General features: G+C 39.1%; 1 protein-coding gene across 6 annotated transcripts in view; it reads left to right on the top strand.

Annotated features, from left to right (window-relative positions):
* The window catches only part of spon1a (spondin 1a), a 135,716-nt gene that overhangs the window by 80,725 nt on the left and 28,462 nt on the right, over nt 1–26,529 (top strand). For all 6 annotated transcript variants that reach the window (XM_042407149.1, XM_042407142.1, XM_042407158.1 and 3 more), the window contains one exon: nt 1,948–2,096. In XM_042407149.1, the coding sequence (XP_042263083.1) occupies nt 1,948–2,096 (149 nt within the window). The remainder of the gene's footprint in view (nt 1–1,947; nt 2,097–26,529) is intronic.

The raw sequence follows: 26,529 nt of genomic DNA on the forward strand, positions 1-26,529 counted from the left end.
TTACAGTTGTGAAGAATCTAATTTAATTAATTAACGTGGCTGACTGGAAGGTACAAATGTGTGCAAGCATTTTAAGAATAGGATAGATTTTTTCTCTCATGACAATATACTTATGTAATCAGGACATAGCATATATAAGGCAAAAAGATTAAGCATTGTACCTTGAGGCACTGCATAAAAGCAAGAGCTGTGAGCCATCCAACAGTAAAAAATTCATATGAATCATAATTGTAACTCAAACCCTAACTTTATCAGAAAAGGTTTTAACGAATGTATTTATAGTCAGTAGATGACGAAGCAGGAACCCCAAGAAGAGCAGGGTTAGCTATGACAAGTACCATGGTTATTGATTATGTTCAGTGATGGAGAACAGAGAAATCTTTAAAAATTACTTTACATGCTTGTAATTGTCAATACATTTTGTACATTTTTACTTCTGTTGAGCTCACAGTTTAAGCAAGGGATACTGTCATGTATTCATGTGGATATACTGACAGGTTTTTCATCTGATTTTCATCAGAGCAATAGCATCTTAAGTTGAGGAACATTACTAAAGGAAGATTATTAAATTAGTCTTAGAGTATGTTTTTAATGGGAAAATAGAGACAAAATATTTGAGCTCGTAAAAAGTCAGTGAAAGGTTTGGGCATTTTGATCATTACCAAGCTGAACAGTGCAGTTGTTCAGCTGTTAAATAACCATGTTAAAATGTATTTTCAGATAATGCATTTATGATGATTTCTATACATCTATGTATGCTTATGAGTATTCCTCCAGATTTCAGTGAAAAACAAAAAAGCTGAAACTGAACTACATTAGTGATGCCTGCAACATCCAAATTGTGTTAAAAGTTCCACAATTTTCTATTACCGGAATACTGCCAAACACAGGGATTAAATTACGAGAGCGATTAATCTTTGTTCAGACTAACTCTAGAAACCAGAAGAAAGCAGAGAGGGTGACTTACAGAACTGCACAGTAATTACAGTATGGACTCTATTTAGGCCACAAAGATGAGAGCCAGACCTATGACCTATTTGAATGAACCGCACCTTGAATAAACAGGTGGTATATTAGTGTTCAGACAAATGGTGAAGTTGTCCTTGTAAAGGATTCTACATGGCATGATAATAACCTTTCATCTTGGGTAGATGACAAGAAGCTGTCAAATGAAACTGTAGTTTATTCCATCCAAAACTGGTGATGATAGACCCACATGGACTCAAGCATATATTATATGTTTATCAGGTCTGTCATCATCATTGTGCTTTTCAGACTGATGTAGTTTAATACCATGACATAATATATATATATAATAACAAACTCTGAGACAAACACTCACCATGAAATAATACAGTTTACGCACAGTTGAGGTAAACATGTTGGATCATGAGGGGTCTAAAGTGAGATAATAAGGATGTCCCATCCCATCAATGCTAGATGAGCAGTTGTACTCCATGCCCCATTATGCCTTACTCAACAGTGGAGACTATTGCGGGGCGAGACTTCACTCCACTGATTCAAAATTAATTTCGTAAGGCTCAAGTCTGCCTTAGCCTGTGCTGTCATCTGTGGTGGATCATCACAGATCATCACTACCACTGCTGCACTCTCCATATCCTTACAGATATGGGGGCAGATATAGAGCTCCACTGTCTCTTTTTCTATATGTCACTTAGGCATATACATGTTTGTCCTGAGCAATAGAGACAGAGAGTGAGAGGATTATGAGGGAGCATAAAATTTAAGTAATACACTGTAGGTGTGTCGCAGCAACAAGGAATCAAATTTAGACTGACACAAGTCACTGTTTATCATAAAAACTATGTTTTGTCCATCAATCAGTAGACTGATCCAATCAACTGATGGATCACTACGGGGGCAAAGTATTATGTGCCAATTGTTGAGTGTCCAACTAATGACATGTTTTATTGTCTGACTTCATAGGTCGTGCCAATCACTGGTCAGCCATCATTGGTTCATCCCACTCTAGGAACTATGTGCTGTGGGAATATGGAGGCTTTGCGAGTGACGGAGTCAAACAGGTTGCTGAGCTGGGCTCCCCGGTCAAAATGGAGGAGGAGATCAGACAGAAGGTAAGATTCTCCAGCACAAGGACATGACTGACGCATGTTGTGTATAAAATAGAAAAGAAAAGAAAATATTTTATTGATAGAAATATTCAACTTGCTTTCTCTGAATATTTTTGCCTTGACTTAAACTGATAGGAAACGAGTTGCATAACACTGCAGCGGCCACAAAGGATTTTCCAGGATGTGCACACCTGAGATCAGTATGGGATGAATTGCTTTGACATTGTTGTCCAGATTGATTAGTGCTTTCAAGCATCTACGCTATTCTTAGCCCGCCTCTACATCTACTGGGTACACTTAACCAACACACAGGATCGGAGGGGAATACCTCTGTTGAAACCTGGTTTGGATGTTAAAAGAAAAGGTTTGAAGGAGTTATCAATGTGTAGTGTGTCATGAAATTAGGCCTTTTATACCTTTTTGACACTCAGTAGGTGCTTTGGAGGTGACAGGAAATACAGGAAATGACTGTGTAGAGTGTAACTTCACCTCCAGGTCTGAGCCTAAATCCACCCACTACATAATTTTGAAAAATGCTAAAAAGTGGGCAAGGTAACAATAATAATAATAATGATGAGAGGAAGACAAACAGTACAACATTTAAACAAGCCAGAAGTAATTTTTTAATACAACTGTCTGTGTTTAATTTGGTTTATTTTCACATGAAGACAGTTTTAGCTTCAGGAGCTAACAGTAGCAGTGACCTGCTGCTGGAGGAAATCTCTCTGTCTGTGACTGTCCACTCCGGAGCAGAACAGCAGAGCTGCGGTCCACTGCTGCTATGCAATGGACAGGTTCAGTAACAGTGGAGCTCCAGTTACACCATGTTTTAATGTTTTAAAACAAGATTTTACCAGCTGAACTGCAGGGACAAACAGCTGGAGAGTTAAAGAGCTACGGGAAGAAATGCGAAGAGGATTTCTGTTTTGTGGCTGCCAGCAGCATTTCCTCCCGCAGACAGTCACAGACGGAGAGATTTCCTCCAGCAGGTCAGTGCTGGTGTTAGCTGCTTTTAGCTGCTGATGCTAAAACTGTCTCGATAAGCATATATTTGAAAATGAGCATGGGCGGGCTGCACGATTTCACAGACTCACACTCAAGGGTGGGGGCTAGGGGACGTGGGCGTTATTATTCTACCATTTATATAAATTTCATGACGTAGAGAACTCACAAGCGGTAAACTCTATGTCAGCATTGGCCTTGCCTTTTTCAGGGCTGATTTTAAACAGCAGATGACAGGTTGAGCCATTTTCAACCCATGAAATTCCAATTTTTTTTTATAAATTTGGTGTCAATATCAATATTAACACCAGCATTGATGTTTCATCACAGTAGAGTCATCTTATTTACTTAACAGCTTCAAAATCACATTAAAGTACCTCTTTAATTAGTACAGTTACATCTCCCCTACTGTGCTCAAGGAAACTTTACTTTGTTTCCCTGCCTGGTTCAACTGCCTTTCACAGCTTTCAGCTTACTTTTATATATTAAGTTATAATTTTTATATTTATTTTTGTACTCCATTTCTCATGTTCTTTCTCCCTTCTTGGCTTCGCTTCTCTTTATTATTTCCACAAATAGCATGGTATATCTTTCTTCTTTCCCTCTTCTCCATGGCTGTCTCTCACAGTCTTAAAATAACCAGTGCTGGCAGAGCAGATGGTCCTGCAGAGTGCTTATTGTTGGCTAATATTGAAGACCTGGAGTCACAGCAGATAATGAGAGCATAATGTGAGCAATGGGGTCTCTGTGTCATTCCTGCCTTCCCACTGCTATAACAGCACACTCCTCTTTTTATATTGTTCTTATCTCTCAGCCTGGATCATCACCTGTGTTTCCTCTAAGCTTAGAAATGAAATAGCATTGGATTTAATTGAACAGTACAGTAAGTGTGCTGAAAACCATAATTTTTCATGATTATACATGATCAAATGTTATGTTTACAGTTACAGCAAAATTAATTTAACCACACAGTTGATCATATAAGATCAAGCACATAAAGCAAAGAACCAACCCCTTTCTACAGGTAGGCTGAGAATTATGTACAGGACAGACAACATTTGGATTGTACAGTCTATGGCCCCTCTCATATCAGAGAATAGGATGATTGAACAGGAAAAAATGAAGCACTTTCCTCACCACCCCTGGTCATATCACCAAGCATGGCATGCTGTGGTTTTCAAGAACAGTTGCTCAATAGTGAAGTGGGATTGGCTGACATGAATGCTGGGTGATGATTACACAAGCGATCAATAAAAACCCTGATTGGTCTGATACTAGCAAGCAGCATGCCCTTATTCACTGCCTGACAGAAAGCCAATGAATAATCAACCTTTTTCAATACTCTTTACATGGCTTAAGTAGTGTAATTTTGTGTTTGTTAGTGTGTTTGTAAGTGGGCATAATTACATATGTACTTTTGCACTGACCTTTTGTCATGTCATTTTGCCTCACGTGACGTATGGGTTGCTATTGATTGACATTCACACCTGCTTTGATACCTAGAAGCTAAAAAAATGTTTTTTTGCCTTAGACAACGATCACACACATTCATTGTATCCAGTTTTATACAACCCATTCAACGCACAGAGTCTGTCAATGCCCTTGAGGTAAGGAGGCTGGGTGAAGGAGGCTCCCTCTTTTGAGCCGTGCAGCTTCTTGGGAAACGCTGACACAAACAGAAAGCTGATTCGCTTTTGTGTCAGGTGGGGCGTCAGGGGGAGCAGCTAGCGATGAATGCAAAATTGATATTCATAGCCAGGCTCCACTCCAGCCAAGGGGCGCACTGATCAGAGTGTTCATACAAAGTTTCATTTGCAGAGCCAAGCAGGCATGCAGACCACGCAAACATGTTCTCACACACACGCACACACCTCACACACATACACAGAACCCTTTTTATCCTGCTTACGTCAATTCAGAATGTGATGGCTTTATTTTATATCTGAGTTTGTCACCCTTTCAGAGCTGGGACAAGGGTGTACTGTATCATGTGTCTTACTCCTACTGCTCATCACATGTGTGGTGGAATGTTTTTTTTTTACATGTGCTTGTCCTCTGGGAATGAATCCAGCTTTAGATTGGAGCCTTATTAAACTGATCAAACTGCAAAACTACATACAACAGCCGTAGTATTTTTTATGTGTTTAGAATTTCCTTTATAGACATTTACATATATTTAAAGGTGCAGTAATAATATGACATGCACACTTTGCTGAATTCAATTTGTCCATCTGATGCAAAAATTCTGTTTCCAAAAGTAGCTGTTAACCACTGCTACACCCGCTTGTTTCAGTCCTTATAATGTGACTGACTGGTAATAAAATTATGATTGCATGTCAGAGCCATCTGAAACACAGCCTTCAGCCACAGCCATTCTCTGCACATCTGCACTGCACACAAGCAATCATGACACCATGCCACTCATCATATTGAAACGGCCAGAGATTATAAGTATGACTGTTACTGCCCTTTTAAGAATTTACACAGTATATTGAAAGGAACTGCGGAAAATTATAATACACAGTGGATGAGAGGGTGCTTTGATTGAATCTATGATAGCTTGCCACCAGCAATGCAGATCGCATTTGATGTATCTTCCAGTTAGTAAGTACTAGTGCTGTGCCCGTTCAAAATGTGCCTGTTTGGAACACGCTGATTGCTTGGCCTTCGCTGCTTCAACACATAGGAAAATTAATACTATTTATGTGAGGTGTGTTTCCCCCATAATTGTACAGAGGAGATTGTACAACGAGAACCCTGCCAGGCCAAAAAAATTACTTCTCTGCCGGGTGCTGTTCCATCAACCTTTATGTTGTTGCCTGGGAAACTCTTGGTAGTGTAGCTCCTTTTAAGCAATAGGGTAGTGCGTATGTGTGTGTAGTGTGTGAGTGGTTGAGGGAGTGCGAGCGAGTGTTAGCAGTAAGTTGTCAATCTGGCAGTAAATATACAGCATAAGCTACAGTGTCTTAGTTAACAAATGCTGCAGCTTCTCAAGACAAAGAAGTCACATCTGTTGTTTGCCTTGCCCAACTGCTGGAAAGGTGAAGAGGGTTAGCTCCAAAGTTAGCAACAATGGGTTAGCCTAACCCGACGACGCTAAACAGAGAAACAGAGAACAGAGAAATGTGTAGCTGCTGAGTCTCTCCTGAGTTTAGCTCAGCATGCCATGTGAAAAAACTTTTCTTGCGCTGAGCTGATACTAAAAGGTGACATGAAAACACTGCAGACTGGTCAGTCATTTATCTCATTCACAGGCTTTCTGTTTTCAGGGAAAGCTTTCCACCGCTCCCTCTCTCTCTCTCTCTCTCTCTCTCTCTCTCTCTCTCTCTCTCTCTCTCTCTCTCTCTCTCTCTCTCTCTCTCTCTATCTCTCTGTCTCTCAGCTGCCATGTTTGATAAACAGCATTTACACATGAGAAAAAAACAACAAAGATTTGTCTTGTTATTCTTTGTATTTACTGCTGCATTAATTGGATGGAATGAATGAATGAAAAGGAGAAATGCAGAAGAGGAAAATGAAACAGAAACTAAGAGCGTCTGTCTCCACAGTAAATTATCTGTTGAGTGTATGATGGTTGTTTATTTGTGCTTAAGAATGTAACTGCTGTGAAACAATCAGAAAATAACATGGTATTTCTGTCATTCACAGGCTTTCTCTCTCTAAGAGAAAGCTTTCCACCGCTGTCTCTCCTCACCAGCGCTGTTGCTCGCTCGTGCTCTCAGCTCGCTCACCCTTTCTCCCTTTTTCTCTTGTCTTTTTTAAAATGAGTTGGGAAGCTGACAAAAAGCCTAACTTTTAAAGTTATCAAAAGAAGAGATAACCTCCTCTCTCTCATGGCAGGGTTGTACAGCTCTGATCATGACATGCAGTCGCAGAACCCAGAAGCCCCGCCCCACTTTATTTTTTCAAAGTTTATTCAGTGCATGTCCAAATTGCACCAAATTTGACACTGCATTTCCTTGGATCCTCAGAAATACATCCACCAGGTATGAAGTAGATCAGATGAACAGTTCTCGAGTTATGCAAAGGACAAACATACAAATATATATACAGATAGACAGACAGAGAGAGATTCTTTGCGTTTAGTTAGATATTATGTTAAGTAGGTGATATGTCTTGAGGTGTAATGAATACAGTAGCTTAGGTGAGTTAGAGAATGCAATAGGGGAGCTATTTTTTACAAATTGTTCCCAGACTGTAAACAGATGTGCAATACAGTTCCATTTGCCAAGTACAAATGTTCTTATCAAAGGACTTGGCAGCACAGGGATGCAGCCTGGGTCCATTGTTGTTGTCCCTTCTTTCATGTCTGAGGTGATTTGTATATGCATTCAGTCATTACAGAAGCTCAGTGTGTCACTAATGAGAAGTTTAATGAGACGCTCTCCATGGACCAGCGACCAGGGCCAAGGCCTCAGACGGATTATAAAATCTCCTATTTCCTCTCGCAGCATGGGGCGTTTTTCATTATTGCACAGTACGGACGCTTACGGAATCCTCTATTATCCTCAGCTCCACAGCTGTGCCACAGAGCAGAGACAACACAACTCAGGCTGGAGCTAAAAAGAGACATTACAGATTGACAGGAAATACAGATCAGTGTCACTTGATACACCTGTGTTATGGTCCTTATTACATTGTCTGGCATCTTTTTATTTAATAAGAATTAATGTGCATATGATACAGAATGGGGCGCTACCTTCATGGATCATCTGAGTGACTCCTGAAATACCCCTAGATGAATGTAAGAAGTCAGTACAGGATATTTTTGAGTTGGACTCACATAATAGCTGTTAAAACTCTAATGCTGATTGCGACTTGTATTTTATCACAATCAAATTACCAAGTTGAAGTTGTTTCACAGTCTGAAAGGAGCATTCGAGCTAATTCACACATTTAGTTTGCATGATGAGGAAAGAACAACAGGTATTACGGAATAAAATAGAAGCTTGTTATTAATCTGTCTCCCCCTGCTTCTCTTTCTGTGCACCTTACAAGGATTCAAATGATAACTTTGCAGTTCAGTTGTTGTGAGAACGGTAAGGTCTGCCATCTGTAAGTGGGAGGCCTGCAGTCAGGAGCGTAGGCAGAGAATAATAGATATGCAGGTTCCTTTGGGTCCTTGACTCTCACTGAATGAGCAGGTGTGTATGCGTTGTTTCTGCTTGTATACGGAGAATTGCTTCACAACCACTTCTCACTGCACTGAAATCTGTATTTCCCATGTGTCTTTTGGTACTCTTTCAATTTACCTCTTATGGTAGGATTGACCAATCATAATTCATATCAGAATCTGTTTTTTCTGGACAGACAATGTAAATATTTAGTAGATGCTAGTAGATGATCTTCTGAGGTTATGTTTGTCTGAAGAGTGCACCACAGAGTGCTAGGAGAATGAAACTTGTGACATAGCTGGGTTTCATTCTTGTCATTGTCAATACAATTGCACACTTGGTGCAATGTCTTGGAGAGAAGTGGTTGTATTATTGCTGTTAAGTGTGCTCATGCAGTACACACACAAAGTTCATTCCTTTGAGTTTACAACTGAGTCACAGTTATTTGACATGAGCACAATTCAAATACATAGCTACATTGCAACACATATTGTACATTACAAAAGCACAATCTCCCCTAACCAAGAAAACACTTCCATATGAGTTTTAATTTGATAGTTGATTAGTTGACATTTTGATAATGAGCGATGGTGAATTTGCATCTTTTCCCCTTGCCAGCATGCTTCCTATAAGACCTGTATAAGGCCAACAGATTAGAGAAGCTTGAATGACAAGGGCCCAGTTATTTTCTTGCATCATTAAGTTTTGTAATGTCTTTTTGAGATCCAATCTCTCATCAAACAGTGAGAGATCAAACTGGTCTTCACCTTGATGTCATTCAGAATAGGTGTTTAAGCTCCCACATTTGATTAATTCCTTGGCCACTAATTATCTTGCACCCGGGTTTATAAGAGAATATCCGGTGGTCCATTCAGCATGCAAGCATGTATGATACATCAATGAAATTCCTCCCTTTTATCTTCCATGAAAGGGTCTAGTTCATGATTTCAGAATAACCACTGAAATGTGTAGAAAGGTGTTTATGAGACAGTGTACCCATATGGAAGGAATTGTGCTGTATTCTTTATTGTATGAAATCACCAACACTAAAACACAAGTGGCTTGCTAAAAGGGGTCAGGTTGTGTAGGGGCTGGGGGTTTAAATGCTGTTAGGATTCACAGTGGTTTGGATTTTTCCTCTTGAGTGCCTCTAAGCTAAATCCTTTCTCAACCATGTTATAATATAATGAAGCACAGAAAGGGGAAACTCACCCATCAAACACTCTCAAAGGAGGCCATGTACTGAATCTTTGCCAGAGGCATAACTATCATTCAATTTTAATGTGGATAAAAAAATCTTCGATATTTATGCAAAATATGTCCATTTTTGGGAGGGCAATTAAGGCAATTTTGCTTTGCTGTAATTTATTTATCAAATTAAATGTTTAGAATCAGTTATGTGAAATTGACACCTTGATGGCTGTATTTTACGAGGCAATGTCAGCCAATCATCTCTAATTTTTTCAGGCTTTTTCTTTTGGGCATGTATGTCAACGGGATTTTAGTTTTGTTTGAAGTATGTGATATGTGAGTATATCATGTGTTGCTATGTGATGATGAGGACTGTACTCTCTTCAAAATACTACCTCAGCCCCCTGTGGACACAACAGAGTGGTATGCAGGACATGTTAACAGAATAACTCACACATAAGCTGCAGGCTCCTTTTCAGTCTCTCTATGTTTCTGTTATTGTCTTCACTCACTTCACTTCACTTCTCAGCATGCCATTTGTCTTGCTCCTCGGGTTTCTTTCCGTGCGCGTGCTGCTGCATGAGGTCAGGTTTGCCACGGTGGGATAGCAATTAGCTATAAAGGGGCCTCCCAGAGGGTGAAGTCCTGACCCCAGCTTTGCATCAAACTTTGCCAAGCCACTGCGGACCATGCCAAATCACAGTGGGTGAAGGAGCAAGCAGACATTCCCCAGCTCTGCTTCATAGTCCTAATCCCAGCTAGCCTGTGGGTGGGTGTTACCACCAGCCCCCCCATGGCCACTTCTCCCCTTGCTACCCCACTCCTCTGTTTGCTGAATATTCTGTTTTCTTGATATCTTCTGCCTGTTGAAAAAAATAAATAAATAACACCAGTGTTTAGGAGGAAATCATTCTTTAATTTCAGCTGGCAGTTTTCTCTTGGCCTGTCAGCTCGCTTTATGAGCCCAGCAGAGATATTCCTGTTTGGGAAAATTCAAAAACCTTAATGCCTGCCTTGGTTTCCAGGACTGTTATTATGATTGCCGAAATCGAGCAGTACAGCCAGAGGCAGAGCCCATTTTGAAATGCAGTGGGGTAGAGTTAGCCAATATGTGCTTTGTGTATGTGCATGTGTGTGTCTGAGTATGCACATACACACTGTGTGGGCATGTGAGTGGTTTCTTTATGTCTTTCACAATGAAGAAGTCAGAGATGTGTTCCTAGCTTCCCAGGCAGGTGTTTGCATGTATCTCAGGTTAATGTACGATTTGATGCCGTTTTCATGTGTCCTACCTCTATTTGTGCATGTGTGCGGTTCTTAATGTTGACTTAACGATCCTTGGTGCAGCTGGCTCAGGACTCAGGGCTATATACACAGTCACAGGGATAAAAGCTGGATTATTCTGGAATCTCAGACATCTTGGCCGGAGGCAGCTTTGATAAAGCCATCCCAGTGTCCAGAGAACTGAATGGAATGAGAGAGCATTAGCAGGCAAAGGAGAGAGAAGACTGCTCCTTTCCCTCCTGTTTGTGCATCATACCATCCAAGGATTAGATATTGACCTTGCTTGTCTTATTATGTATCTCTGAATTTTAATCTGAATATTTGTCAGTTTCTGTGAGTGTGAAATGACACACTTTAGGGTAATTCAAATTTTAATTTATGCTAAACATTGGAATTTTTTGAGTTAGTGTTGTGTCTCCAAGGGAAATCTTTCCCTCTTTTATCAGTTATTAATCAAAGCTATTAATACATCTGTTGGTGTATCATGTGTTTATCTGTTCATATGCATTTGAGTGCGTGCGTTTGAGTGTATTTATTTGTGAAATTAACTGCAGATGTCGTACTTGATGTGTCGCTATCCATTTGTTGATTTATGATTGTGTTTGTCAGTGTCAAAACTGCTACACATCTCATAAGTAGTGGACAGGGATTTGAAAACAGAGTGAGAGAAATTGCTTTAGTGGAGCATATAAGAAAATAACTGAGTAGTAGAGAAGGTGTAGACGTGGTTAAAGAGACATATGTATGAGACCATATGCCTCTCACATGCATACTCGAAGTACTACTCAGTGCATTTCATTTCTGCCCCATCTGTTAGGAACTGAAGCCGCTGTGGTTTATTGTACATTAACGCTGGTTGACATTTGGTGTGTCCGTCGCAAATTGCAGCTTGATGAAATACTCCCTTTAAAGGTTTTTGAAGTGGCAATTTAAGGTGACGGAGAGAGAAGCCCGCAGAGTGCTCTCAGATGACAAGTACTGATTCTCCTTGATGAGCTTTTGGGATATGGAATAGAGACTTCCCGAATTTTTTTTTATATCTTTATAAGATCAAGGCCAGCTAAATACAGTAAACCTCCATTATAGGTCTGTATGATCTTTTATTCATGAGGTGGCCTTGATAAATCTATTTGCAGTAATGGCTCTACCTTTTATGTTGTCCTTATGTAAATGAGACCATGGCTCTGTGGCCCCCCATTCACTGCAATCTCCATATCATTTGGTCGGTTGGGAATCTGGAGTCTGTCTTCCCAGCAATGGGTCAAACAGATGAAGGAGAAAGAATGTGATTGGCAGTTTAAGGACATAGTAGAGCATTTAGTCACAACCACACACATTCCTGACACACAAATCAAACACAAGTAACATTTTATACCTCAACATTGTAAGATGTATGATGGAGTATGTAAGCACAACCAAACTAACATAACAACTGTCTTTTATAAACACTATTATCACTATTATTTGTATACAATAGTTTTTCACAAGAGTCAGGAAGACGACGGGCATTTAATATCCAGAAACACTGTTTTTTTACTGCTACATCTTTTGTTAATTCCAGGATATAGCTTATTCCATTAGTTTCAGTGCAGCATCTTTCATTTCTATTGTTGTATTATTTTGCCTCAAATGCATTAAAAAGCTCATTACTCTGTGTGGGTGGGGTGGGGTGGGGGCACTGCACACAAACAATAATAATAGTTATATATTAATGGATATGATTCTTCTCTGCCTGTAGAGAGAAAAAGTTAACATTTATTTTGTCTGCTTAGGCTGAATTCATATTGGTTGATGAACTTTTAGGACAGTGAAATTCGCCAGTCATTGTCGCAATGTATTGAAAAGTTGACTTGTCAGTTGTAAATATTGCATTTTGGCTTCTGTTTGATTTACAAGAGCATCTTTACAATCATATGTGTTTTGTGGCTGAACACAGCTCCATACAATACATTTGAATGTGATGGTTACTTACATGTAAAGGTTCATGATAACAGTGGTCTGAGTACTTAAATGTACATAATTTTACATGCCATTACATTTTCATAGCATCTAAGTTAATTTTTTTCACTTTATGGAGATGTTCTTGATGTATTTTAATTTTAAACATCCACACATTACAGCAAAAGCTACCTTATAATTATTGTTAGGGTAAATGGTCACACACATTATCTACAGGTCTGACAGTTTCTATCGTCTTGCATACATGCAAAATAATGTTTTGCCTTTACAATGTTTATCCTTTTTGTTCAGTATTTCCCTTGAAGGTAATGCTGAGTTGGATTTAATTATTATATTAATTATGTATTCTGGTGCATAGCTGTTTGTGATAAAGGGCTTCGATAAGGATGAATGATGTGGTAGTGATATTATGTATATGATAAAAACATGGATGGATAAAATGAGGCTTAAATCTGAATTGTCAGGGCTCAGTTGGTAGAATTTGCTTTCTTACAAGCAGTGGGTAGTTTCAGGATCACCATACACTCTGCAGTGCAGTACATCTATCTGTCCTCAGTGACTGCTGACCTCCTTACAGAACAAGGATTCTGGAAGTAAGAATGGAAGATAGTAAATCGGAAGAAAAGCTTGGAGAGCGACAGACAGTCTGAACTGGGTCATCAAAGGCAGTTACCTCAATTCATCTCTAATAATATCCCCTAGCCCTGGGCCCAGGTCTGCTAGAGTTGCCTGTATGATGGCTCAGGCTGCTTGATGAATGAGTGTGCCAGGCAGCACTATAGGCTTCCAGACTGCGCTCCAAGGCTCAGAGATTGCCACTGAGGACAACCACGGTCAGCAAATCAATTCACAGCTCTCTAGAGAAGTAGTCAGCGCTTACAAACTCATCTGCCTTAAGCATGGGCGATTCTCTTGTCACCATGTTTCCTCCCTAGCCTGCGGGATGTTCTCCTGTCCTGTTTTGAACAAGATTGGTGTGACTGAAGTGACTTCACCTACACAGTATCTGAACTGCAGCTTATTCTGCAGGGCAGGATGAGCGAATGTCAGTGGAGATTTAATTAACACCTGAAGGCTGTGTAAGCCTTTACGCTGTGCACTGATAACAGCCAGCTTGCATCCCATTGGAATTTCGAGGCAATTTTTTATGTCTATTAATAGTTTGGAGTGCGTGCTGGGACAGACAGATCAGAGATGCCTGAGCAGAACTTTGATTACAACATCAGAGGAGCTCCTATCTCACCAAGGGAAAAGGCTCCTTTAGACCAAGTGGGGCTTGCAGGCAGAAAACAGCTCTTAATTTCACATAATTGTTGTGTCCTAGGGAATAGTTTGACCAGTTTGAATACAGAATGAACTATTCTGCCATCTCTAGGCTGTGCAGAGTGCTTCTGGCAGACACTAAAATACAAACAAAGTTATCCTGCAAAGCAAAGTTATAAGCAAATCAATATTTAGTTTATTATTGAGTGTTCAGGAAATGTTTGTTCAGCTTCACACATTGCACTTTCATCTTAAGTCACCAAAAAAATACAATAGACATTCATGCTGTAGTCATTCTTCTCATACTCATTGGGTGTTTCCATGCCATAATGTTCGATGTCAAGTTACTTTGATATATTATAGTGGTGAGAAAGCATATGAATAAGTTATCTGCATAGTTCTGCACTCAGAGGAAATAAGCTTCCCCAATAATATTAATAGGGTGAAAAAATAACAGAGGTATTTGCATGGTAATTAGCACTAATGATCTTTTTAGCATGATGATCATATGAGTATTTGCTGCGGCTGATATTCCAAAGGGATCTGAAAAGGCAGAAGCTCCAGCTGTTACTGCGTCATGTGGATGTGTCTTCCTGCTATTGCAACGAGTGAGGGGATGTTGCCTCCCTCGCGTTGTTAGCATATCCACCAGGAGCTGTGGATAGCCATTAGTATCATTTTTCACCAGACACTGTGTGAATGATATAGGCAATTTCCACAGCGGTCTTTGAACAATCTTCTCTGCTTCAGTGTCAGACTGGCTTTGTGGGCATGAAAGATGCTAATACAGTTTTATTTGCATTGGGAACCCGGTCATCTGCGCTACCTCATCTGTTTTCTCGAGCAAGACTGAGGGAAACATTATCATCATCACTGTTTAATGAAAACACAACCCTTAAGAGTCTCTCTTTGAAATAAACATTTCATGGATAGCAGATGCATTCCAGGGACCTTGTTAATGTTGATTAATTCAAAATTTAGATGCGTGATTTCAAATATGTTCCACCCACTCACTCACTCACTCACTCACACACACACACACACACACACACACACACACACACACACACACACACACACACACACACACACACACATACACACACACACACACACACACACACAAAGTGTCAAAGTCATAAAGCTTAAGCTCTTGGTTTTGTTACACAGCAGGGGATATTTCTTACATGATGCACTGTTTGTTATGTATCTTATACAATTTGCATAAAATTATATAGAGTAGAATAGATGTATTTAGGCCAGGGGGCATTGGTCTTGCACATACAAGTGTCAGTTAACAATTGAAATGCAACTGGAAGACAGTGTAAAGCTGTTAAACAATAAATGTACAATCATACAAAACACAGAATTCCTAACAATTTGTTCATCAGCCCATTGGTTGCTCACTGTTAAGTAGGTGGGTACTTTTAGGAATAAATGATGTGACAGTTCTTTTTGTTTGTGAGTGAGAGAGACAGTGAGAGCTGCAAGTGGCAGCCTGAGGGCAGGATGGTGCCTTCATTGTGTGAGGGATGAGATAGATCAGCAATGATTTCCTTCTCCAGAGATCCAATGTGGTGTTCTGAAAGCCGTGTGATATTGGGGACTGTTTGAACTTTTCCGAGCAACAGTGTCCTGATAAGTTTGTTCTTTGTTTGAGGGCCTCCCCAGCATGGGAGGTTGAATGTGTAAAAAGTCTTAAGAGCTTTTTTGTGTTGTTATATCTGCATCAAAGTTCTTGAGAATCCTCATAAAAATCGTCTTTGCTGGGCTTTGGCATTCTGTTCTGCGTCTGTGTTTGCATTCCAGGTCCGTTTATTACTGTTGTTGTTTTCTGATCCAAAGTGTATATTATTTTGTCTTGTTGGTGTTTTAGATCAATGAATCGTCTTCACACCAGAGTGAGATGGTGTCGATTGGAGATATGTAAATGGTTGTATTGTTGTTTTGTATCATATCAGCCAGTGCTGCATCATCTGCAAATTTGATGACAAGCATCTAATCTGAGTGCTGTTAGAATCAGTTATGTAGAGTACAAATAATAATGGGTAGAGACGAGGATTGGCCCTTATTATATAGGATAAAAAATTCTTAACCCTTAGAGTCAGCTGCTTGTTGATATTCATGTCTTGTAGCCTCTTTACAAGATTATTGTCAAAAGCCAATTAAAACTAAGCAAAAAGAATGTGCATGTATGTGTTTCCAGATGTTTATAGGCTGGGTTCAGTAAGGTTACCGACAAATGCTATTATCCAATCCGTGCATCACATTAATTCTAGGGGCTTTCTTGTTATTTTTGTTCAGTCCATTCAACAGACACTGGACTGTTTTTACTGTCTGTCACAACAGAAGATAAATCCACCAATTTAGCATTGCACTCCTATAAGATTGTCAGACTCAAGATGGATTGTGTAAAAACAAAAAAATGATCAAAATTGACGCAGTAGAGCCAGAGATATCATTTTTTTTCCGCTTGGGCCGTTATGCTAGTAGCGGTTAATGAAGCCTCGAACCACTAGCCTCAAGCAGAAATAAGGTGCAGACTATAGAGGTCTGGTAACTGCACTTCTTTCTAACTCCACACAATCAGATTTTATTTTTCATTTTCAAACTTGTAGTCTTTAACTCCAACTGATGCTGACTCAAGTGACATTACTTGAGGCAATTTATCAGATTACACTCAGTTCCCTCTGGAGTCACAAATGGCTTTATACAATTTTTTTTCACATACGCTGACATACTCCCCAAGAGAACAAAAGAAATTTGTAAACAGACTCTGATGTGTAAAATCGGTGGTGTTCCCTTTTAATGCTTTGTAATAGCTACTGTAGGTCTACTCATGTGAGACCACTGAAAAAGAGTGCTCGTGATGTGTGTTTGAGTTAGAGATTGAGAGAGTTAGGAATGTAACTGGCAATGTCCAAAAATTTTTGCCCTGATCCCAATCTGAGTCCTTAAATATTTAGTATTGACCAATGCTGAAACTGGATACATATTTATATTTTTACATAATACAGCTTCTTTTAATGGTGCTATATCTTCTCTTTTTGCTAAGTTGTATCGTATTTTGAAGAAAGGAGTGTGGATGTCTTTTGGTGGCAAGGTTCGGAAAGGATTTGGACTTTTTTTATGTCCAGCCTGAAAAAAGTGTAATGTCTAGATACAGCTAACAACAGTACTTTAGGCATGAAGCAGCTGCAAAATGTCCCTGTAAGAAAAAGTTCTCTCATGCATTGCTTGCTGATGCTTGGTATGTATGGATGTATGTATCTGTATGGATATCATTAATTGAACTTGAACCTCTGGCTACTATTCATTTGCTTATGCATTTGTATATTGAGTAGTGCATGCAGGAATTAATGACACAAGCAGCCAAAAGTCAGAGACCCTGAAAACAGACTTTAAACTTCTGATAGACGCTCTGTTATCCTCTGGGAAACAGGGATTGTTCTCTAGGGCCCAATCTCCACCATCGGCTGCAACTATGGCTGTTTTTCTCAGCTCCTTTCATTGAATGAACTTGGTGGAAAACTTCCACCTATTTTGGAACCAACGTGAAATTTTTAGATCGAATGAACTTCACCGTAATCTACCTGGTGGTAAGTTATTAGTCGCCAGCCTCTCATATTCCATATTGCGCCCCCCATACACTGCTGCTCCCTGCAACTGAGACAGTCAATCACCCATACAGTTAACCCCTCTAACATATCAATATTCCAAACTCAACCATAACACTATTCTCTGCAATTTCCCCCCTTCCCATAATCATATTACTGCTCAGGAGTAGTTACCTCATAGGCCCAATGCCACGGGTCCATTTAATGGGCATGGACTCTCTCAAGACATTAATTCTGTTCCAAATTGCTTTCCTATGAATCAAGGTAATGAAGTATTCTACATCCCTACCCTCATCGTAAAGAGAAAATCCTTTTCAAATAGAAACAAACAGAATATGCACAACCTGAATCATGTGAAGGTTACACCTGTTTTTAACAGCAATACTTGTCCTAAAATTGGCTTTATTAACATTAGATCATTAGGCTCCAAAGCACTTTAAATTCATGATCTAATCCTAGAACACGGTTTGAATATTTTTGGACTCTGTGAAACTGGGTTATCCATAGATAATGCACTGACTTTGGCTGAAGCGTCAACGCCTAATTTTCTATACTCCCATATCACCAGTGCCAATAAAAAAGGTGACAGTGTTGCACTAATCTACGGCTCCAAATACTCTTTTCATACCACAAGTAACATTCTCTGCTCATCATTTGAGGTGCTTTTAACGTCCTTCTCTCCACCCTTGCCTAACACAAGCTTCCTGTCTTTCGACATTACTGTTCTATATCATCCCCCTTGAGCCTACCCACAAATCCTGGATGAATTTTCAGAATTTATCTCAGATCTTGTGACTTGTGCTGACTGCATCATTACAGTTGTGATTTTAATATTTGTTTTAATGACACTTCCAATGCAGTAAACTGAGCTTTCACAACAATCATTGATATTTTGTTTTACGCAGGCTGTCTCTGAACCCACACACCACAGCGGTCACACCATCGATTTACTTCTACTCCTTTTGTCTCTCTGTCACTGAACTTTCAGTCTCCTCCTCTGCTCCATCACTATCCAATCACTCTCTGATTCAATTTAATGTTCATATGCCTTCCATTTCTCAATATCATTGCCCTCCCAAAAAGAGCCGCGTTATTAATAAATTAGCAAGAGCAGCTCTAGAATCATCCCTTCCCGATGCTGTCACAAAACTGAATAATTACCCGGGCTCTCTGGATAGCTTAGCAAATATACTAAATAGCACCTTACTAGGTGCACTCCTTCAGGTGTAGCCCCCTTTCAGGCCAGAAAAAACTCCTCACCCAACTTTACCCCGTGGTTCAGTGATTCTACTCTGGCACTCAAACAATCAAGTATTTCACCAGGCCTGGAATGAATCACTTCTTAAATACAAATATGCGTTCGGGCAAGCTAAATCGAATTATTACTCGGATCTGATTTCTAACAACAGACACAACCCCAGATTCTTATTCAATACCATGGATAAGCTCACTGAAACAACCCCACCCACACCTGTTTCCTGCTTTATAGCCAAGGTTTTTAACAACTTTTTCATTGAAAAGCTGCCTACAATCTTTGTCTGTGTGCCGAAGGGCGTATTTTTCTCCGCCCGATGGCAGTACGTGTGTAATATGTTTGGCTTTTCCTTGTGGCCCTTGATTGGTTGACACTGCACACTGAAAATAACTGAATCTGGGGTGTAAAATTTTACACAAAAGAAATGTTGCCAGATCGGTGGATTTTCTGCCCAATTGCTGCTTCCTTATTAGATAACATTTACCACCTGAAGGCAGGCAAAACATATACTGATTGTTGTGGTAGTGTGGTGATAATTGTAAAGTGAAAGCAGTAGCTAAGTGGCCACCAAAAGATACTTTTTTAAACTTTTAGCCTAGCTGCTAGCCACCAACAGCTGGCTCTCTGCTTCATTGTATGGCGCATGCTCACAGCCAAAATAAACAGAGCTACCTAGGGCTGAAAAGAAACACCACACCACTGATACTGGTGTCTTGGAATTGCATAAATTGGGTTGACTGGAAAGCCAAGACTCTTGTGGATTCAATGAGCCCAATTGTATTCATGTGTGACGATGTTAGTACCCATAGTAGCCATTTCATCGTAGTGAGACCATTTTTTGAAACTTGACCTCACTGTATAAAATGACCTATTGTGACCTCTAGGATAATCGCAGCCTCATGAAACTTTACAGCCACAAACTAGAGACCTAGGGCATTCGAAGGCTGACAGAGGTTGCCCCGATAACTAATTATATGGAGGCTTCATTTGCCCAACTCGCAATCTGAATCTCAGGAATCTCAATATCAGAGCTACCTGGCTAGCTAGTGAGCTGTATCTAGCATGCTGTTTGACGGTGTAATTTTGTAAATGTACAATCATTAGTGTTACAAATTGTTTATTGTCACAAATTGTTATGTACCATGGTGTTTTGCCCTGTTAAAAAGAGTTAGTTGGGGGTTACTAATTGTTGTGTTGTAAAGTTATAATCATTAGTAAGAAGGTTATGCAGTTAATAGGGGTCCCCTCTCAATATACTCTACACAGCTTGCCTTGACACAGCATTCCAAGACTGTACATTGTCAGATTCTTTGTAAGACTCTGCTATAGCTGTTAATTTTTTAAATAAATGACTTACTGTATTTATAACAACACACGTACGTAGTCATATTTTGAAATCTCCAGTCAGCATTTAGCATTTAGCACTGATTTAATGTAGGGCCCTATGGAAACTGTGTAATAGCTTTTTTAAATTCTCAATTCCACGATTCAGTCCGTGACTCCATTATGTCAGAAACTATAGAGCCCTACTTTAATCCTGCCATTGGTCTGTTGCTGGCCCGCGCCGGGCCCCCGTCAAAAAAGACACTTGGCTGCTGGGCCTAACAACTTTTCTGGGGGAAACCGTGTATATATGATCTCTGTTTTTAAAATGACTAACCCAAACCTTGTTGTAATATTAACATTATTACCTGTGTATGTGTGTGTACTTTAACATGAAATATTGTGTGCTTCATTTTTCTGTTGTTTTTATTGACTTTGAAAGTGTACAGAAACTCTCTGGTTGATGTGCCCTTTAAATAAAGTTGAAGTTATGCCACTACACTATTCATTGAGTCAGTGAGTTAGAAAACAGTTATAGTGTTGAAATGGATTACATTTAGGTATTTGATTACAAATGATCTAAAGTGGATTCGATTTTATGAAGGCTAAATGCCTTTATTGGTCCCAATTCCTCTGTTGCGGATCAGTTAGGAAAATCCTTAGTAAGCAAACTTTATTTTGAGCAGCTGAAATGTAATAATAAGCAAAGTTATCTTCTTACAGCCAAAGCTGTACTCATGACTTCAATCCTAGTCTTAACTGAGATGCATGTGCATAGATTTTTTTTTGGCATAGCTTTTTGGAAACAAATTAATATGACTAACATGACAGAAATGTTGTATTTTTACTCTACTTAAAAACAGTGCAGATTTGAGATGGTTTATTGATTGTAGCATCTTTCAAGCTGTTCCTCTATTTTCCTCAGTGTGAAAGCACATAGACCATGTCCTCCTTCCTGCACATATTAATATTAAACCATTACAAGTGCCAGTGGAGCAAGCAGGCAACATTAAACCATATTAACACTGTGACTCTTTTCCTAACCATTTCTTATTTGTGATGATGCCAGTTTAAATGCCGTTTCTTGCCTAACGGAATTACAAATGCTAAATCAAGCATCGCAAATGAAGGTTCACTGCGCTTGTCAGTACTAGATGGAAATTATTCATGCAATATGAATCTTTTCCCTCCAAGATGAGAGAGTATGTCATCTGCACCGCATGATGTGTCTTCTCTAATGGAAACAAGCAGTTCTCTGTTCTGAAAATGACTCCGCTGAGCTTTTTATGACATAAGCCAGTTTGAGTGAGCAAACACACTGAAAAAAAGAAACATGTTCAAGCTAGACTACACAGTAGCTACCTGCAAATAAAGTCTTTGCATATACTGTATGTTGATGCTTTACCTGAACTCACTGACTTCCAGGACCCACAGGTGGTATGGCAGGTTGTGTAATCTAAGCAGGTTATATAATCTAATTAAATGAATACCAGAGAGCACATAGCCACTATCAGAAATGGCAGAGCAGTATGTTTGGGTAAGTCATGTTGAAACTCTTTCTGAATAATGTTTAACAAATGAGTTCTTCAAATTGCTGTTTATCAGTCGTGTTTTGTTTGCCCACTCTCCTTCATTTGATTGACTGAACAGGTCACATCCCTTTTAAAGAACATATATTTATGCTTGCTGGTCATCAATTCATATTTGTGTACTCTTTTGTCACAGGGACCCATTTCTCTTGTGTGTAGTTTTAGTATAATGCTTTTTGTGTTCTTGTAAATAGCTCGAAGGAGATGATGGCTAATGCACAACAACAACATAAAACACCTAGATGCCAACAGGTATCCTTTCTGAATGTCCACATAATGACCAGCCAGTCCATTATGTGGACATTGCATCTGTTTTATGGTGCAGTTCCTTGCATCATTCTGTGTTCATCTGCTGTAAATTCAGATAAATGGGTCTCTGCCATTGGACAATTGCCCCAAAACAGAAGCTTTATATATTTTGCAGGCATTCTAAATGGGAAATCACTGACAACATGATTACTAGTTGAATAGAAAAAGCTTTTTTCCCCTCATAACCTTGGAATATTTAAAAAAAATTACCTCTCAAAAATGACAGCTTTGTTAATGCTGTTAGCAAAAGTGACACATGTATCAATTATGCATTCAATGAGGGTTTACAAAGTGATTTATAAGTAGAAAATTATTATTGTATAGAGTCATTCGCACTTTCACTTTTCTGTGATATTAGTCAGACAGTATTTTCCTTTCCCAGCTTGCTACAATGCTGCAGTCAGTCTAACTCTCATTGTAAAGTCATGATTTTATATAGATGGTGTAGTGTTGCCAGGTGTATTTGGCAACACTACACCATCTAAAACTCCTAAAACTCCTGATCCTCCACAATACCTCATGGTCCCTCAGGTACTGCAATCTGAGGTTTTTAGTGATTAAAGTTCCCAAGTGTGATTGGGCTTTTGCTGTGGCTGCACCTTTGTCAACATTTTAAAAAAATAACCTACTTAATAGCCTACTTAATCATGGAATGTTCATTATGTCTGAAATGAATAATCTTTTATGAGCTCTTGCTCTTATTTTTAACTTTTATTTCTCTTTTTTTGACCTTGCACTTTAATTGTTGCTTTAATGTTCATGGTCTGTCTCCTTCTCTAATGTCTGCCAATTTGTAAGGCACTTAACAAGTCTTATTAGCCATATAAAACCACATGAAGGGCTACTTGGGGACCAGTATCAGGTATGATTGTTGGAGAGGAGGGGGAGTGGATTCTCTCTAATGAGCTTAAAAAGATGGAGTCACCAGTTAAGTAATTTTGTGGTTAAACGTCACTGTAATTAATATCACAGACTGCACTTTAGTTTGCCTTTTTGAGCCAAATTAATATGTAAGTATGTACAGTAGGACTCTTTTATACAACATTATTATAATCCCTCCCAATAGTCCAAAATTGAATTTGCATTTGAATAAATGTAATGTTCATCTTAATGTCTGCAATTCATAATAGTAAGAATTACATTTAAATATTAAGCCTTTTATCTTCAAAACTCATCAAACTTCACCAAGAGCATCTTTAATGTGCATGTTGGTGACTGTATTACTGAATAGTACTTATGATCTATATGTCGCTGTTCATTGATTAACACCTACAGGCTTTAAGACACATAAGTCTGTGGAGGCCCATGTTTTCTCTCACCAGTAACTACAAGTGGTCAATAAAACTAATCATGGTCTATACCTGAATTATTGTGTTCTCAATCACATGCATACTCATCTGCAGGGATACAGGCTGTGCTAATCTCACCCATGCACTTAAATAAAATGTATTTGTATTGGAATAGAAAACCTGTGGCTTGATATCAGAATTCAGAATGAGTTTCCAGCCTTTTTTTTCCAGAGGGGGAAAGTGTTTTCTGTCATTCAAATGATCATCCTAGACTTGTGATGCTAATGACTCTCTAAGAAGACAGAAGCATGAAAGAAAACTATCATCTTTTGCTGCCTAAGGCACAAATTTCATCAGTAGTCCACTCTTTTTGCATCTCTGTCTCTATGCTTTCTTATTTAAACTCCCAGTGTCCCTCACCATCAAAATCAGCACCACAGGAAAAGTAAATTTGCAGTGAATGTAACAGACAGTCTCCAGAAGTGATCATTCAAGGATCAGGGGGTTTCAAGTGGGACTTTAAAGAGAAAGATTTAAGGGGTAAAAGGGATAAAAGATATGGCTACTAAACAGTTAATGGGCTCTACCTTCCATATGGACATAGGACAAACTGTAATATCTGTTGATGCATATGTTGATTTGAACGGGTTTGGGATGTTTTGTATATCATATTTTTTTAGAGGTTTTCAAAGTTTGTGTTTAAAGCCATTGTGTTTGATGTCTTTCAAATATTCTCATGGCAAGTTTTTGTTGAAAAATGGAAGTGGTGCAATCTATGATTTATTTTCAGCCCATTCAGCCTAGCATCTTCGGATCCATAAAAAACCGTCCACTGTGTCTTTTTGGATGCTAGCACTGGGGGCGCCAAAGTTTTAACAATTTCAGATTTTACACATTGTGGCTTTAAGTTTAATAAGTCGGCCGTATTTCTTTCTTTCTATCTGTTTGTCAGACAGACATTTACTCTGTCTTATTTTATTTTGTTTTTATACAAACATTTTATGTAACAATAATTTTAAAGTCACAGAGAAATTAGTTTTAAAAGTTGTAAACTTGTAGAAATAAACAAAATTGAACAACCCTCTTATACCCCCCAATGTGGCCTCACTGTGTCCACGCTGCACATCACAAATTTCCTCACACTTTTTCTATGGTTTTACTACAGATGGAGTGAGAAGAAGTGAGAAATCATCCTATGGAGAGGCATCTCCACAGAGATTCTTCTTCCTCTTCTTCTTCTGGTCTATTAACACTTGTAGCTGTGATATGATGGCAGCATGTACTTGTGTTTTTTTTTTAGCATCAAACTCAGCACTAGTCCCTGTACATTTACACATACTGTATGGGAGCTCCCTGGTACAGTCAGTACTGATTTTCTGAAGCAATTCTGGGTGTTAGAAGGAGTTTTGCTAAACTGAACACAGAGAATATATCCAAAAAGCAGTTTTTCATTTCTCCACATCTGGTTTTACTGTCAGCACTGAATGGTTCTGAAAACTGGTGCTTTATTAATGCTGGTAACTAATTATTATAGTACCAATATTGGTCAGTTCATTGGGAAACGTTTTTACTCAGTATGTTACAGTCTTATCTTGTTGCTGAACTCAACAATGCTAGAAAGAAAAAACATTGCACTCAACCAAAAGACATGGGGGGAGCTGGGGTGCAAATAAAAAGTCAGTCAAGTTGTCAGGTCTTAATTATGTTGTGAGCAAGTATATCACCAAGGTATATTTAATATTCCATCCCACTTATGTGTAATTTGGGTGGATAAAACAATATAATGTGTTATTATACAAAACTGACACCAATTACCTCTTCAAAAATGAGCTAAGAGGTCAATCAGTACATCAGTGTCAACAAAATCTGAAGCTTATAAGCTTTGCAAAGATAGGATTTATTGCATGGCTGTTGTATTGGTTTTACTGTATAATATAAAATGTTTTTCAAATTCATATAGTTACTGGTGTTATGCAGTTTTGTCAGATCAAACAGCAACTGTAGCAACTATGCATACTTAGAGTGATGTTGTACTTACATTTTAGACATTTTAACATAAATGACTAAAAAGCACATGATCATACAGTACCAGACACTTAGCTCAAAATTACAGAGGCAAATGCAAACATTGCTTCTGCCTTGCCTGAAAATATGGTTGAGATGAGTCTATTTGCCTGACAGCAGCACATCATTTTTCTGTGATCCACTGTAATTATTGACACTGCACGTAGTGCTTTGCGTTGGTGTCAGTACAGGCCACACAAACACACATGTGCATACACAGACAGACAGGCGCAAACAGGAGTGCACAGATGTTCAGAATCACTAACAGTGTGTGACCAGGTTGACATTTGAAAGCCAATTAATGCATGAGCAGGCATGTAATCACGCCACCTGTCAATAAAAGGCTCAGGTGCAGATCAACATACCCACACACACACACAAGTCACACATATGGAAATGCATGCAAACACATTGCTTTACATGCAAACAGACAAGAATATATTTCCCAACCTTTTTGCCAGAGACAACACCTGTGCCAGAGACAACATGTGTATTAGTGATGTCTCGCCGGTTGAATTTATTTTTGGTAGTTCAGGCTCTGAGTTGTAGCACCTGAGAGATGACTGCAAAGCAGCATTGCATTCAAGTGTTCACAGTAATGTGTCCTGTACTATGGGGTCAGATATTTCAGAAAGTACATCCTGTGAACTTTAATTTCATGTAGACTCATAAAAGAAGAATATGAAAAATATCAACAGAAAAGTTTCTGGGTGAGCGAAACATTCAAAATGGTACATGTTAAACAGTAACAATAACTTTGCTGCATGTTTCTCAGCTATTATAATTGGAGATTAGGAAAGCAACTGTTAGCATCTCAGCAAGACAAGAGAAAATACTGCCACAGCCAGACCAGAGGGTCATATAAGGAATGTGAATAAAGAGTGATTGTGTCATGTAATTAATTCTACATTAAGATGCTCTTACTCATTACTTTAAAGCAAGGTGATGTCTGAGAGGCACAATGGTTCCCTGTAGGCATGGAGAACAACCATCCTGCACAGTTGTCCTGGTAATGGAAGGAAAGTAAAAGGTGTGAGGATTGCTAAGGTTTTCCATGCTATTGGAACAATCATGCACTACTTGGGTATAATCTCACTGAGTCAGTATTTAAAGAGTGCACCCTCAGCTCGCCTTGAGCCAATTTCATGGCTGATCTCCTCAGTGTGAGCAAATGCAA

Source organism: Thunnus maccoyii, chromosome 1 (genome assembly GCF_910596095.1).
Source record: "Thunnus maccoyii chromosome 1, fThuMac1.1, whole genome shotgun sequence".
Lineage (NCBI taxonomy): Eukaryota > Metazoa > Chordata > Actinopteri > Scombriformes > Scombridae > Thunnus > Thunnus maccoyii.